The 15,978-nt window shown below is 44.1% G+C and overlaps 1 protein-coding gene across 3 annotated transcripts; it reads left to right on the top strand.

The window, feature by feature from the left end:
• The first annotated feature begins 1,566 nt into the window (after positions 1 to 1,566).
• MSANTD3 (Myb/SANT DNA binding domain containing 3) lies at positions 1,567 to 13,226 on the top strand. 3 transcript variants are annotated; one of them, XM_060282146.1, is made up of 5 exons: positions 1,567 to 2,258; positions 2,354 to 2,529; positions 3,159 to 3,272; positions 3,586 to 4,035; positions 6,025 to 13,226. In XM_060282146.1, exons 4-5 carry the CDS (start codon positions 3,618 to 3,620, stop codon positions 6,432 to 6,434), a joined length of 828 nt encoding a protein of 275 aa, XP_060138129.1. In that variant the 5' UTR covers positions 1,567 to 2,258; positions 2,354 to 2,529; positions 3,159 to 3,272; positions 3,586 to 3,617; the 3' UTR covers positions 6,435 to 13,226. The 3 variants fall into 3 exon arrangements, with proteins under 3 accessions (XP_060138129.1, XP_060138128.1, XP_034992509.1); XM_060282145.1 differs by lacking the exon at positions 3,159 to 3,272 and having other exon boundaries at positions 1,568 to 2,258; XM_035136618.2 differs by lacking the exons at positions 2,354 to 2,529; positions 3,159 to 3,272 and having other exon boundaries at positions 1,569 to 2,258.
• The last annotated feature ends 2,752 nt before the right edge of the window (positions 13,227 to 15,978 follow it).

The raw sequence follows: 15,978 nt of genomic DNA, 5'->3' as shown, positions 1-15,978 counted from the left end.
TAAGTCCAACTGAACTCTGTGGGTATGCTTCCGCACAGGTATTGTCAGGAGTATGGGCAGGAGTCAGGCTCTGGGGCCTGTAGTGCTTTGCAGGACTGGGGCCTGCCTCAGCTTGTGCTGGAGAGGCAAGGAGTGGCCACTCAGGTGAGGCCATTTGATACCTCACTGCACCTGGTGGCAGGACCTGGGTGGGATAAAAGCTCAGCATTTCCCTTCAGCTCTTTGCCACAGCAACGCTACCCCTGCCTGGTTGCCTCTGGCCTCTCGCTCCTTGGACCCTTGCCTTGCCGACGCCTTGATCCTCGATCCTTGGACCTTTGCCTTGCTGACACCTTGCTCCTTGACTCCCAGACCTTCGCCTCTGCCTTGTTCCTTGACCCTGTGACTGCCTGCTACTGGACCCTCAGCCCTGCACCTGTTCCCGCTTCTACACCTCCATCTTGCCTCTGGTCCTGATGTCCCCAGCCAGGGCTTCAACCGCCCGCCGACCGGACCATGACAGGTATGCATAGGAAAATGCTGTTAATGTTCTTTTCATTTTGCTGCTGAGTTGCTGTGTGCTGTGCTGACTGAGCATAGGATATTTAATTGAGCTCATGTCATGAAAAAGGAGGCTTAACAAAAGAACTCACATGATTGAAAGGTAAATCATAAAATATAAAATATGACAAAGAGGAAACAAAAAACATTCTTGCACATCCGAATGCCTCAACTTACGAAGGTTTCGACTTATGAAGTCTGCAAACCCAGAAGTCTTTTTGCCGCGCACATGTTCTGCGCCTATGCAGAAGCAGCGCACGCAGTCTGCACATGCGCAGAAGCGCAAAATCGCGCTTCACGCATGCGCAAAATGGACGCTTCAACAACCGAAGGTTTCAACTTACAAAGAGCGCCACTGAAAGGATCGCCTTCGTAAGTCGAGGTACCACTGTATTGTTGTTGTTGTTATTATTGCCACTATAACTAATAGGAGCGTCTCCACTTCCATCGTTCTGCCCGGACACTGAGGTCCAGTGCCGAGGGCCATCTGGCGGTTCCCTCATTGCGAGAAGCCAAGTTACAGGGAACCAGGCAGAGGGCCTTCTCAGTAGTGGCACCCGCCCTGTGGAATGCCCTCCCAGCAGATGTCAGAGAAAAACAGCTACCAGATTTTTAGACGATATCTGAAGGCATCCCTGTTTAGGGAGGCTTTTAATGTTTAATAGATTATTGTATTTTCTTTTGGAAGCCGCCCAGAGTGGCATTATTTATTATTATTATTAGCCACATTTTTGTACATCTTTATACGGAAGACAGACGAGCCACCGCTGTCCCCGACCCGCCTCGCCTCCTTTAAGCTACTCAGAGGCCGCCGCTGCCCACCTTCCTCTTGGGCTGTCGGCACGCAAGTGACAGTGCGCACGCGCAGTGCGCGCCCCACCCACTTTTCCCGGCCGGAGCCGCGGCGGCGCTGTCGGGTCGGAAAACCCGGCCTGGATTCCCAGAGAGAAGAGGGAGCGGCGCCATTAGGTCACTCTGCTATGAGTCTTGCAAAAAGAAGAAAGCCTTCTGTCTTAAGTACAGCAGGGCGGGGAGAGAAAGCAACGCTTGTTGTCAGTTTTCGCATGCATGCATGCATGCATGCATAACACGCATGCATACATTTCTTCTCGCCTTTGCTTCGTGTCCCAAGCGCGAAATTATGGGATTGCAACGTTTCCACCCCGGGCGCTCGCTTCGCTTGGTGCCCGGCGCTTTGAGACCCGCGTCGGAACTTGGGAAGAGCAGGAGGGAGTGGTTTAGTGGTCGGGAAAGAAGGGGAGGAAGGTGGAAGCGAAACGGATCCCGCCCTCTCTAGACCCAGCCGCGGAGAGGGAGAGAGGAGGGGTGGGAAGGAGAGAGAGAGAGTGCGATTGGCAATTAATGGTGGGGCTTTTGTTAAGAGCAGGGGCTGTTGCGCTGCCCTTGTGAGGCCGATCCCGTATCTGTCCACACGTTACGGGGATTATCTCTTTCCCTTCCCGCGCCGCCGCCGCCGCCGCCGGAGCAACGACAAACGGCAACATGACCGCTGCTGGTTATTGTCTGAACCGCCGCTTGCGTGCCTGCATTTGCAAACCTGCAGCCGCCGATGCGCATTCAGTGGGTGGCGGGGCGTCCTTTGTCAGCCTGGGATCTGTGCTTTCCTGTTATCTAAAATAGAGAGAAAAACCCGGCAGCATCCAGGAAAAAGCAAGAAGGGGAAGCCTGAGGAGGCCTTGGTCCACCACCAAAGCCTGGTAATTGTGTGTGTGTGCGCGTGAGTTTAAAATGCATATATAAAATGGTGTTTATTTCTAAATGCTACCCCGTCTCTGTAACCGTGTTGCCCCAGAAAAGCAGCCAGGATCCTGCGTTCCCAGATGCGTAACAGGTTGAGGAAATTTGCATTTGGCTGCCGAGGGGAAAGGCTCGCTGGGCCACAGATGGTCGTTTTGTTTCCCCACCCGGTCCTTGTGGCGCAACGTCGTCGTGTGTAACTTGTGCAGCCCTGCCTGCGTCTACTCAGGAGTAAGTTTGCTCTCGCCAAGTGTGTGCAGGATTGCAGTCTGGGGGCGAAACCCCCGGGTCATGGGTAAACGTGGATATAGCATTGCGCTTTTTAAGGATGTTTGATATAAGAAGTTGGGCTGGATTGGGCATTCTGACATCTAATATTGGTAGCAGCATTTGTAAATATTTAGAATTAAGATTGAGAATTAATATTGCAGTCCACTGTGGCTGTTTCAGTTGCTTCCCTGCGTAAAATCCTGATGGATTGCCAAAGGAGTGTTTATGGGATATACATCTCGCCGCTGCCAGCTTTCTGCCATTTCAAATGAAGTGATCTCAAAAACACCAAGGCAGACCCTCTGGAGCCTGGCTAACCCTCAAGTGCGGGGAAGATCATGAGGGACCTGTAGCGCTGCAGATATTGCTGGACTACAGTTCCCACAATCCCTTGCCATTGATCTTACTGGCAGAAGCTGATGGGAGCTGGAGTTCACCAACACCTGGAGGACCATAGGTTTTCCCATCTCTTTACATCTCAGGGTTGTTGTGGAAGAAAAGCTTGCAGTTATCGCTCGATAAATTCTGTGGCCTTCCATGGCGTTTTCAAGATGTCATTTATACGTTTACATTCCTATGTTTACCTCCAGACTTTCTTCTGTCACAGAACCCAAAGCAGTGTTTGCGTTGTTCCTATCCAGGCACTGACCAGACCCATGCCTGCTTAGCATCAGTAAGGCTGATCTACACATGTTTACTCTGAGGTAACATATATGGAAGTAAACATGCATGCAGATCAACCTATAAACTGAAATGTATTGTGAATTATCCTTATTAATGCAGGGAATTGCTTCTTTTGCTGAATCTGCACATGGGAAAAGCATAATGCAATTTAGGATGATTCCCCACCCCCACCCCTTTCATGTTTTTGGTGATTGTGTTGACTGACTGACTGATGATAGTGTAATATTCTAACATTATTTTTTGTGATGAAAAGGAACATTGTCTGAGCAGAATGTTATTTGCTGTGAAATCAATCACGCTTGCAAAAGTAAGCTGTCTATTGTTTTTTTATAGATTATTTTGGCACCCTGGAGAATCAAAAGAAAATGCAAAACAGCGAAGTGATAAAACCTGCCAAATACTTCTCTGAAGTGGAGAAGAGTGTGTTGCTTGCATTAGTTGAGAAATACAAATATGTACTTGAGTGTAAAAAAAGTGATGCAAGGACTATTGCACTGAAACAACGGACCTGGCAGGCACTTGCTCATGAATACAATTCTCAACCAAGTGTATCACTACGAGATTTCAAGCAGCTGAAAAAATGCTGGGAGAACATCAAAGCACGGACAAAGAAAATAATGGCACATGAAAGGCGAGACAAGGTAAAAAGGAGCATTAGTCCACTTCTAAGTAATCACATTCTAGGAAAAGAGAAGATTGCCAGCATGGTACCCGAGCAGGTGTACTTTTTACAGAGTCCACCAGAAGAAGATTCTGAATATCAGCCAGAAGCCTCCAGCCAAGGTACAGTTGTTTTCTAGTGATCTACAGTAAACTATTTTTGTAGCTTAGCATTCCAAAAGTAGATAGAAAATGTGTGGTTTGTTCATCTGGTGATACCTCTTGTGGTGCTATTACTTTTCCAGTATAAGTAAATGAACACAGTCTATATTGATTTAACTGGTGAGTCATGACACTTGATGGGATCATGGCCTGTCCCTCAGGTGTGTAATAGCTGCACCATTTTTCTCCTAAAGGGATCTTTAAGTGGAGAAAGGTGAATGATAGGGGGGGAATAAGAGAATGAGACATCAATCTTTTTTTATAAAAAAAACACCTATAACTTACCATTTGACCCCATGCCTGGTATACATGTAAATTTGTTTCTAATTATTTGGGATGATTTGTTTTAATAAGTTCACTTTATCATGATTTTATATTTTAGCCATTTTGAGAGGTTTGACTATAAATTCAGATTAACATTCATAAATATGTGCACATGTGAGTTTATACGTGAGCCTCAGGTTGCAATTAGGTTGGGTGTGAGAACATTGAAGACCACTGCATTTTGTTCCAGTACAGCCATGAAAACCATACCTACCATTCAAACTGTTTATATCTTAACTCCTCAAAAACATGCTTGTATCCATTTGTGGGAGGCCCACAGGTTAGAGCAGGAGAGAATGACCCTTTGTGGTCGACAACCACATTTCCTCAGAGGAACGTGGTCAGAAGCCACAAACCAGTGGCAGGACAACAGAACTACAATTTATATCCTCCTGCTAAAAGGACTCTTTTCAACTCAAGGATTTATTTCAAGAAGCTATAATCCACAGCTGGGCAACCTGTGGCTCTTCACCTCCTTTTGTGCAACCTTCAGGGACGTAGGAACAGATTGGAACAGCACAGGTAGGGTTTTTTTTTTGAAAAAAGGAAGATGACAGCATTGGCCAGAGCACATATCGGGTGAACTCCAAGAGGCTGCTCAGAGCATTCCTCCCTATTTCCTCAAGCCCCCCGCTCTGAACTTTGGAGCAAAGGATAATCTTGTGCTTTGAGGTGCTTGAGGGCCTTCAAAGGGCATATGGCCCAGACAGCCTCCCGTCCTCTGAGGAAAGTGGAAGATCATATCAAACCTCCTGTGTCTTGGAGGTATTCTGCAAAGTTCAACATGGTGTCAGTCATCCTAACTGTTAGGGTTGCCAGACGCAATAGAGGACAGGACTTCTGTGCCTTTAATTGCCCTGCTCTCTTTTGAGTCTGGAAACCTTAAAGAGAAACCAGCAGACCCTTTGTTTAATTTCCAAGCAAAGGGTCTGCTGGTTTCTCTTTAAGGTTTCCAGACTCAAAAGAGAGCAGGGCAATTAAAGGCACAGAAGTCCTGTCCTCTATTGAGTCTGGCAACCCTACTAACTGTCAGAGTTAACTCTCAGAGAAAAGCCTTGGCGGTGGAGGCAAAAAGTATAGCTTTAAAGGGAGCTGAATTTCCTTTTCCTCATCTTTTTCTCTGGCCAAACAGGTTTTACCCATACCTGTGCAACAGAGAGGAAGTGAGGGATGCCTACACACCCAGGGCAGCAGTTCCTCTTTCAGATTGCCTTCAACTCTGAAAGCCCTATCCTCTTCCACCCTATAATGGTAGTGCTTGTAGCTTCATGCTGTCACAATGTCTAGTGTCCTGAATCTGCTTCAGGGAAAGATGACGCAAGCTTGGTTGTGCGCTAATTTACTGTCGTTTTTAAAATCACATTGATACGCCATCTTTCCTCCAAGGCTATCAAGATGGTGCCCATGGGGTTATCCTAGCTTATCCTCACTGCAACAGATCTATAAAGTGGTTAGGCTGTAGACAGCGGCCACCCAGTCATTGATAGCTGAGTCAATTTGGGCTTCTAGTTTTCCAGTGTATGTTCTAGTTTTCCAGTGTATGTTTTAACACACCAAACTGGCTCTTGGTTGAAAAAAAATTGAAAATTATTATAATGGTCATATTTTTTTATTTTATTTCCCCAGAACCTTTCACCGTTATAAACAGAGAACTGTGCGATGAAGACAAAGATCTTGTACATTTCCAGGTATGCGAGGGAACCTCACAGTCGGAGCCTTCCTGTTCAACAGTCAGAATAACAGGCAGTAAAAATTTCAGGAGTAAAGCTGCCCAGGAAAGTGACCTGAAGAAGATGCACGAGGAGGAGCACCATCAGCAAATGTCTATCTTGCAGCTGCAACTGATCCAGATGAACGAGGTGCATGTGGCAAAGATTCAGCAGATCGAGCGGGAGTGTGAGTTGGCAGAAGAGGAGCACAGAATCAAGATGGAGGTGCTCAACAAAAAAAAAATGTACTGGGAGCGGAAACTCCAGACTGTTACAAAAGAATGGCCCGTCTCATCTTTCAACAGACCATTCCCTAATTCGCCCTAGAGAAGGCAGCAGCCAGCCATAAAATGGACTGGTGTCACTCACTGGCTTATTAGAAGAGAATGAGGAGGGGGGTTCAGTTATGCTAGTTTTGTATTTTTAGTTTGAGAGAATGCCTTCCCAACTGGGCAGTGAACAAACATTAAGGAAGAGCTAAGAAAAAATGTGGTATCTAGGGCTGTTGTTTTTTAAGCCCAATAACTCAATTATTATTATTTTTGGGAGCATCCCCTTATACACACAGGAAGTCAGTAGGCCTATTCTGTGGTGCACACTTTGTGTCTAGAAAGTTCTTAACAGCAGATACGTAGCTGGGCATTTTAATATTTCATTTCAAGTCTCAAATTTAAATTTGTTTCCAAGAAGCCAGAAGTCTGACTTATCCTCCATAATTGTTTGTTGAGGTGGGGGGCTACTAGCAGATGCGCAGTAACTCAGCTGCATCACTGAGCCAGAGGACATAATATGTTTTCCGTTTATTAGTAGAATGTGGGAAAAGGGCAGCATCATAGCAGCAACTCCTTCAGAGGAGGGCATGGAAAGCTTTCAAACAATTGATTGGCTCTCTGGCCACAAGGGAAGTTCACCGCCACCACATTTCTCTCCTGCCCCTAACCATTAATGACACTGCACTCAGTTTGCACTGTAGGGCATGGCTCACCTGCCAGCTGTATAATTTAGGGCAAAATTTCAACTGCCTGGCCACTTTTCTGCAGTTGAAGAAGGCTTCAAGAAAATTACCATTGTGTGTAATTTGCAGCTTGATCCTGTGCACGTGGTACTCCAGAGTAAGTGTACACAGGACTGCAGCATCACTGATACTTGGCACGGGTTCAATTCTGCTTGCTTGGCTTCTCGTCATGTCAGTAAGGAGCCACCAGTCCAGTTTGTTTGCGTGACTGGGTCACCCTCTCTGTACTGCACGTATCTCTTGGTCCCAGTCCCTATGAGCCAGGGATCTGAAGTGAGCACCAACCAAATGGAAGGAGGTTAAAAGTGCAGATTTGCTGTGTAACTCGGGGCTATTTAAACACATTGCATTTTTACATGCAAGTCCCTGTAAAAATGTAATGAGAGCACATGGCAAATGCAGACAAATCTGCCACAACACAGGGAGTGGCTGTGGCTCCTTGAATGGGTAACTGGCAAACACATTGAGCACCACACATTGTGTGACTGAGCTCTGGAAGAGTTTTCATCTTTGATGGGAGGAAAGGGAAAGAGAACCCACCACCCTCTAAGTGACAAAGGAGAAGCAGGCGTGTTTGTTTTAATGAAGCAGCAACCATGAATTTCCACAATTTCATATGTGGATTTGACAGTTATAATAAGTGCAAATGGTGATATTGGCTTCTTTTTTTCCTTCTCAAAATGGGGCACCCTTGCTGTGTTCATTGGATTCAGGTGGTTTTCCAGTGCTGCTGCTAAGACAGAGACCTGGAGCTACTTAAGAGTTCTGTCAAATCTGTTGCAAAACTAGCATGAGTGGATTAGAGCTGCCTCTCTTTTATATTTACAGTAGCAGAGGGTTACCAATAAAGTAGGGGGAGGCATAGTCAATTTCTCAGGCAGGTATAAGGAACATTTGGGCCCCCAGACATTGCAGCTACAACTTGCATCATCCCTAGTCATTGGCCGTGCTTGCTAGGCCTGATGGGAGTTGTAGTTCAGCAGCAACTGGAGGACCAAAGGTTCCCACACTAAGGGTACAAGCTTGTTGCTTAATGTTGATGAAGCACCATACGTTTGTCAGGGCTTTCAGAACGCCCATCTTGGTATGTCAAGGAAAAGGGTAAGACTTTTTCCTCTTTACATGCACAATGCACAGAATTACCGTAGCCATAAAGGCTTCCTCTGTTTCCTGTTGATAGGGTGGTGTGCTGAAATACCAACTTGGGGAATGAGATGGAGGTGCAGATCATTTACATGCTGACATGAAATCCTTGCTCTACCTCACACCTCTCAAATAGTATCTATCTCAAAGAAATTGAGTCGCTTCAGGTCTTTTCTGGTGCGTTCCATTGACTATAAGACCGGATACAAATATGTTCGTTCTGGAAAAACAAAATTTGTGTATTTTGGTAATGTATCTTTTAGTGCAACTTATTATTGAGGAGCTCTGTTCAAATTTGTTAATTGTTCAACAGATCTTATTAAACATCTTATAAAGTGCACACTGGTTCAGAGTTAGCAGATTCCCAGGTAAACAAGAAACCACCAGAAGTAAGGGGAAAGGGAATGGGAAGATAACTGGAAAGAGGGCTGTGCTTATATTGATATTTTTGTGATTCTTAAATGAGTTTGACCACCTCACGAGAAGAGAAGAATCCTTGGAAAAGACCCTGATGTTGGGAAAGATTGAGGGCACTAGGAGAAGGGGACGACAGAGGATGAGATGGTTGGACAGTGTTCTCGAAGCTACGAACATGAGTTTGACCAAACTGCGGGAGGCAGTGCAAGACAGGAGTGCCTGGCGTGCTCTGGTCCATGGGGTCACGAAGAGTCGGACACGACTAAACGACTAAACAAAAATGAGTTTATAACTTAGTATTTAAAATAATTTTCCAAAGGGAAAAGAAATTATGTTAGTTAATGCATGTGTAGGGCTTAAATACTGAATTCAAACAATTGCAAAAATAAGTGCAGATTCCAGCATAATCCAATAGAAAATGAGGGAGCAGTTGCAGCCCCAAGCCTCAGGAAATCACAAGCCCTTTTTTAAGTATTCTGAGGGGAAGTGTTAGGCTACTTCTCATTTGCCTACTCATTTTAGTGTCTTTGATACATATTAGGGTTGTTTGGTCCAAATTTGAATGGGGCTCCTGCTCCTGTGTGCAACTGGGAATTTCAGAAGGTGCATGTGCTCTCACCTCTGCATGACAAGTTGCCCTTGCCAAAATTATCAGAAACTACTACCTGTAGTTGTTGGGACGCAGGTGGCGCTGTGGGTTAAACCACTGAGCCTAGGGCTTGCTGATCAGAAGGTCGGCGGTTCGAATCCCTGTGACAGGGTGAGCTCCCGTTGCTCGGTCCCAGCTCCTGCCAACCTAGCAGTTCGAAAGCACGTCAAAGTACAAGTAGATAAATAGGGACCGCTACAGTGGGAAGGTAAATTGCATTTCCGTGTGTTGCTCTGGTTTGCCAGAAGTGGCTTTGTCATGCTGGCCACATGACCTGGAAGCTATACGCCGGCTCTCTTGGCCAATAACGCGAGATGAGCACCGCAACCGCAGAGTCGGTCACGACTGGACCTAATGGTCAGGGGTCCCTTTACCTTTACCTTACTACCTGGACATCTATATAGCTGAGGTAGAGCAGCTTGGTTCTCATTTACAACGAGACATTAGGTTATGCTTAGCACCCAGATAACATTCTCCATCCTCCATTCTTAAAACAAGCTTGTGTGGCAGGCAGTTTAATTCTAACATGAAGCAGTGCAGAGACCATAAAACTCAGCAGTGAATTTAGCTGCCAGAAGTAAAGAAAAACTAGTATGTGTTCATATATTTTATTACAGAAAATAGTAGTTTAGGTTTAGTCCCTGCCCAGCTCCCCATTCTACTTTGATATTTCCCTTTTCAATAAGCCTCAGTTTCTCAGCAGTTTTATTCAATTGCCACTCCTGTGTCTATTTTTTGGTGGAGAGGGACACAAGTTGCACTCCAATTTTGGTGCCAGTTTTGAGATATTTCCATTTCTTTCACATTCTAAATTCTGAACTTTTAAAATACTACTTTATCATTTCTTTTTCATTCCTCTTCTGTCTTCTGTTCATTGTTACCATGTTAAAGAGATTTATATTGGACACTCACTACCATGAATTTTCCCCTCCCCCATCATTTATATTCTTATTATTTAGATAATATATAGAACTTAACATTTCATCCTGTTTGCTTTTGTCTATAAATAAGAGTAGGTTCCTGGTATATTGGATATAGAACTGTATGAATTCCTCAGCACGTTCAAATTCTGCAAGAACAAAATCTAGATACTGTGAGATGTATGAATTATGCCTTGTACTTCTTTAGTGTGTACAATTCATTTTGTTTTGGCTGTAATCTGGGGTAGAAGGAATGCGCTACAGCAAAGCACAAATGTTCTGCCACCTGATTCCTGGTGCTTCCTATTAAATTGCCCCCGACTTCAGAAATTTCACCATGCATTCTTAACACACACTAAAGTTATATTTTTTTGTGTGATAAGGGCTAGGACCCCTTTTTAAAGGCATGCTGAGAATTCTTGAACTCTGTGTTCAATACAAAATTTTGCTACTTTTCTGCACATGTGCTGAGCTGCAAATAGAAACAGCCCTAATTAATTGATCTGCTATGAACAGCGTCTTTGCTATTGTCTAAAATACTAGTTCATCTACAACAGGCTTCCTCAGCCTCGGCCCTCCAGATGTTTTGAGACTACAATGCCCATCATCCCTGACCACTGGTCCTGCTAGCTAGGGATCATAGGAGTTGTAGGCCAAAAACATCTGGAGGGCCAAGGAAGCCTGATCTAAAAGTTAATGGACCAGTTTCTGCTCAACAAATCAGAATCTCCTCTTCTCATTGCCTAGTTTCAATATTCCCTTTATGAGATGTTGCTATCAGTTTTAGGGTACATATTCTTGCCGGTAAGAAAATGACTTTTGTTTTTTGATATTTTTTCATGTGGGGTTCAGCTTCTATTCCATTTTAATGTTTGATTATTGTGAAACAGCTTCCTATATGATGGTCCATAATCTGTTTTTTTGTTTAATAGGACTGTTTTAATTGGATTGTATTTTTTAAAATCTTCGTATTTGTTTCTTTAAATACAGTATACAGAATTGAGAAATGTTGAGGGACAACTATATATGAATGAGATGGTGAAGGGTGGGGGAAATAACCAAAGCCTCGTCAATATTCAGACAAGTGTTCTGAAAATAAACATTAGAGACCTGAACAATACGGTGAAGAGAAATAGAAATGTTTACAAGTAGCATTCTCAGGGGTGCCCATGCGTCACCCACAGACCAGTATGCCCACCAGTACCTCCTGCAGAACCCGTTAAAGGTCCTCATAAAATATCCCTTAAAAACCCACAAGCAACCCACAAGTCTCATCTACCATGCCTGGACCTAATAAAGTAAGGCCAAGAATCGGAGAGCTGCTGAATCACCCCTAAGGGATTGGGCAAGCCTTCTAGGGTTTTTTCCTTTAAAGTTCCAGGGCCCTGTGCTCAAACCACAAGCTGCTTCTGAAATTCCCCTCTGTTTTAAAAGTAGTTTGCCATGAGATGCAAAAAAAGGCCTGTTCAATAAACACAAGACAAAATCCCTCTGATGGTGCAATGCTGTGTGTCCCTTCATTTGAGATTTAGTTCTTAGTATCAAGACTACGATTTGAGCAGGCATGCAGGAGCAATGGGACTGTTCTGAGCAGATGTATAGGATTGCATCATAAGGAGCTCAGGCCTGGGTAATATCGGGCTGTACCATACATATATTTAATCAGCCAACTTTAAATACTGTATATGGAAGAGCTTGCAGTTTTTAATTCTGAGCTATGATAAATCTGATGGAGGAACAAATTTAAGAGTTGGTCCGTTCTGTGATTTGGTGGAAACATTTAAATATCCTAACAAAATTACAGTTAGATCATTGTTAAATGTGCATTCTTGTGAACTTCTCTGCGCGTCGAATTTTAATTTATTTAGCCATTCGGAATCACAACTCGTAACTTTTTGCTTTAAGTCCATGTATGTTTCAGGCTTCTTAACATCATGGCAGCTTTCAGCTAAGGAAGGTCTCTGCAACTCGTGACCCACCAGGCTGAATGCAGCAATTAGCCAGAGGCTGGGACTTGCCATGTGCTTCAGAGGCCCCCATTTCTGTGGTTCTATGTAAGCAGCAAAAACAGGAGGCTTATTAGTGAGCTGTGTTTTGTTTGATGGGAGACAGGTTTATTTAGGCCTGCTGGAATGCTTATATACCATTTTCATGACTGATCCTTAATATTTGGCACTTGTCAATTTTTCAAATAGCTATTTGTTGAGTATTGCTCCTCCCACCCCAACGTCCTGCTTGCCTGTGTGAGTTTCTGTAATGTGCTGTGTTGGAGCAATGTGCCCTAGTTATACAGGACATGCCTGCTTTAAATATATACGGTAATGGTAATGCCAGACAAAACCTCTAAGCATTGGCTATAAATGACAGGCTCTACCACCCACCCCATCTCTTAATTATGGGTGGGCCAAGTATTTGCCGACCCAGGGATGGATTGTCAGGGTCAATAATGAGGGCAATTTGGCATATGAGTCTAAAGAGATCGGGGAGCAGAAATAACAGTTTGTGGGTAAGGAGGGTGGAATTCTGCATTTTAAGAACAGGGTGGTAGAAAGGGTGTACGGAAGAGCGTCTAAGTGGTAAATTCTTTTCCAGGGTTGGTGCCGAGTCTACCATGTTTTCATACTCGTCTGCAAACCCCACGGGATGAATGCAGAGAGCATGCTAGGCCCAGGGAGTCTGTTCACAGAAGAACTATCAGGGAAGGGTCCTAAAGTTTACTACCTGAGTAGTTCTCAACATTGTTTGATCTAGTTGGCTCACACTTGCACCTTTTCTCAAGTAGCAATGCCAACATGTGGAATCCCCACTTGCCAAGATTTTTTTTCCGGGGGGGGGGGGCTTATGGATGCCCTTTCTTGTGCCCAAGAAAATGAAGCCTAAGTGTAGAAACAGAATATGTTCTCATTAAAAAGGTGCTATCGCCATAAACTGTCGGCGTCCTCGGTGATTAAATCCATCACATCATTTCCAGAACTCCATTAACGCCACGCCTGTACCCTAAGCAAGGTGAAATATGCGAGGGGAACTTTTTTTCTGGTGCTCCAGGCCCGTTGGATTCTGTGCACTTTCACTGTTGTGTCCTTTCGCAGCCCAGATTAGTTTATACAGCTTTATCATCACCACCACCAATGCCTGGGACCTACTTTTTATTGGTTTGTACTACTTCAGTGTGTTTCTGGAAGCAATTCTGCAAATCTAAGGTACGTATTGAAAATATGTAAAAGGAAATGACAACTGGGAGTGCTGTGGCATCTATTAGATGTGATCTGCAAACTAAATAAGTAAATTGGTGCTTCTTAGTACTTTAAAATCTACTGTATCATTCTGTCTAAAAGTAAAGCAAGTTACTTCTAGTGCAGGGCATCCACAGATAAGCAGGCAGAATTTATTTTTAAGTAGGTGGGGAAAGGGAAGGTTGAGGCTTATGGTACTCTAATGCTGCTGTAGAACCCTTGTAAGGGTCCTTAAAGGCTTACAACATTCCAGGCTGCAGGTAGGGGAGAGAGTCGCAGCATTTTGTTGCCCCAGTTTTTACTTTTATACACACTCCCGTGTACTCTTCGTGGTAACAATTGGTGCTCATATTCTGAAATGCAGCCTGCAGCTGTGAGACATATAGTTCAGGGTATTGTTGCTGATATCAGGTGGAATACTCCTAAATAAAACTGCTTTAAAGTTGGCTGTATAATTAGTTTTTAAAGTATATAGAATATTGTTGGCTCCTATACTCGAAAGAGTTCTGTTGTGCAGGTTTTTTTTTCCACAAACAACCAAGCTTTAGTTCTTTCCTGGCCATTGTAAAATATGTGTTTAGAACTCTGCTTCTCAAGCGGTGAGTCGAGTCCTTAAGCAGGTGCAGGGTTGTTGTTTTCTAGCTGAGATGCAGTTTGACCCAGCAAGACCGACACAGTGATTAGCTGCATGAGCTGAGCTCCTTTCCCCCTCTGCCCATGTAAACCTCTGGCCAGGCTGATACAAATGAGAATTTTGCCATACATTTGTACCTGAAGTGTAGTAAAACTAACACTGGGTAGATTGATACAGGGGACCAAATAGTTTGGGTTTGGATTTGGATTTGATATCCCGCTTTATCACTACCCTAAGGAGTCTCAAAGCGGCTAACATTCTCCTTTCCCTTCCTCTCCCACAACAAACACTCTGTGAGGTGAGTGGGGTTGAGAGACTTGAAAGAAGTGTGACTAGCCCAAGGTCACCCAGCAGCTGCATGTGGAGGAGTGGGGAAGCAAACCCGGTTCCCCAGATTGCGAGTCTACCACTACACCACACTGGCTTGTGTAGTGTTGGCCACTTTGTCGTGTGTTGGCCCACTATCTAGGCAAATGGAACAATCCCCTCCTCTGCTTACTGCGTGTTCCTTCTTGGAGAGATAAAGCATACTTTGGGAACAAGTGGCCCTTCTTAACTTGACCTTCCTATTTCAGACTTGGGGACCAAAGTTAACCCTGCCAGTCCTGCCCTCTTTCTCCATTTTCATCTGACTTGGATAGGATCATCTGTTCTGCAGATTCACATAGTCCTTCTGGGGATCAGCCACTTCAGTGGGGAGCTTACTACTTCAAAGTCTCCCCCACACATCTCTATGTGCAGAAATCTATGAGCTCTTCTAATTCAGTACCAAAGCCGTTTCTGCTTCTAGCAGATTAATTTAATGAACTGCATTGTGGGAAATACTGAAAACTGCCCCCACCTCCAAATAATGGATTTTTGCTCCATTTGGTTTACAGAACTGTGACCTTGTACTTCATATAGATGTATTTAAGGAATTAGGAGATCTTTATTATATAACTTAGTTTCATGATGGAATTTTTTGGTGCAGGATCTGTTTAATAATATTTATTTTCATCAAGAAAGAATTCATAATAAGATGACTACTAGGTGTACATTTTAGTGCCTTGTTTATTGTATAATGTGTAATCAAAATGAAGGATTTCTGATAAAAATGTATTGCTAGTAGGAAAAATTGTATATGCACATAATTGGTTCCAATAAATCATGAGTTGTTAATAAATCTTGAAAGTTTCCTCACTGAAAAATCCTATTGTGTTGTGGTCTTTTTTATTTTATCCTAAGTACCAATCCATAAAGTATACTGTGCAGCATTAAAAGCAGTACAAGGTAGCAATCTTATGAAGGGGATGGCACCAGTAAAATTCAAAATTAAAACAACAGAAAGCACCGTACATTGAGTCGGATTGGTATTGTTTACAATGTCTGGCAATAACTCTCCAGGGTTTCAGACAGGACTCCTTTCCAGGTGTACATTTTGACCCAGGGTGGGAGCTCAGTGGCTCTCCAGATGTCCCAGGACTGTAAATCCCATCCTTGACATTGGCCCTGCTGGCTCAGGATGATAGAAATTGGAGTCCCAACAACATCTGGGGCCCCACTCCCGCTCTAGGTGCTAAGGATTGCATTTGCAACCTTCTGAAGGCAAACCATCGACTGTACCCCTGAGCTACAGCCTTGGTTTTAGACATTGGCTTTCTTCTTTTTCCTCTGGGTTGCTGACCTGGGCCCAGCTAGCATATTTCAAGTGTTGTGCATGGACTTGTCTGTTTTCCTCCTTGCCCTATGCGTGACTCCCATCCCTGCCATAATCTGACCCGACTTTATTTTTGAAGATGACTCTTATCTTTCCCTTTCAATTTGCTATGTCTATGGGTTCATAATTCCAGCTTTCACCCTTGTCTTTATCTGATTCATCTC

This window comes from Zootoca vivipara, chromosome 13 (genome assembly GCF_963506605.1).
Source record: "Zootoca vivipara chromosome 13, rZooViv1.1, whole genome shotgun sequence".
Classification (NCBI taxonomy): domain Eukaryota; kingdom Metazoa; phylum Chordata; class Lepidosauria; order Squamata; family Lacertidae; genus Zootoca; species Zootoca vivipara.
Note: the sequence above shows the minus strand (reverse complement) of the source record. Positions and strands in the feature narration are given on the sequence as shown.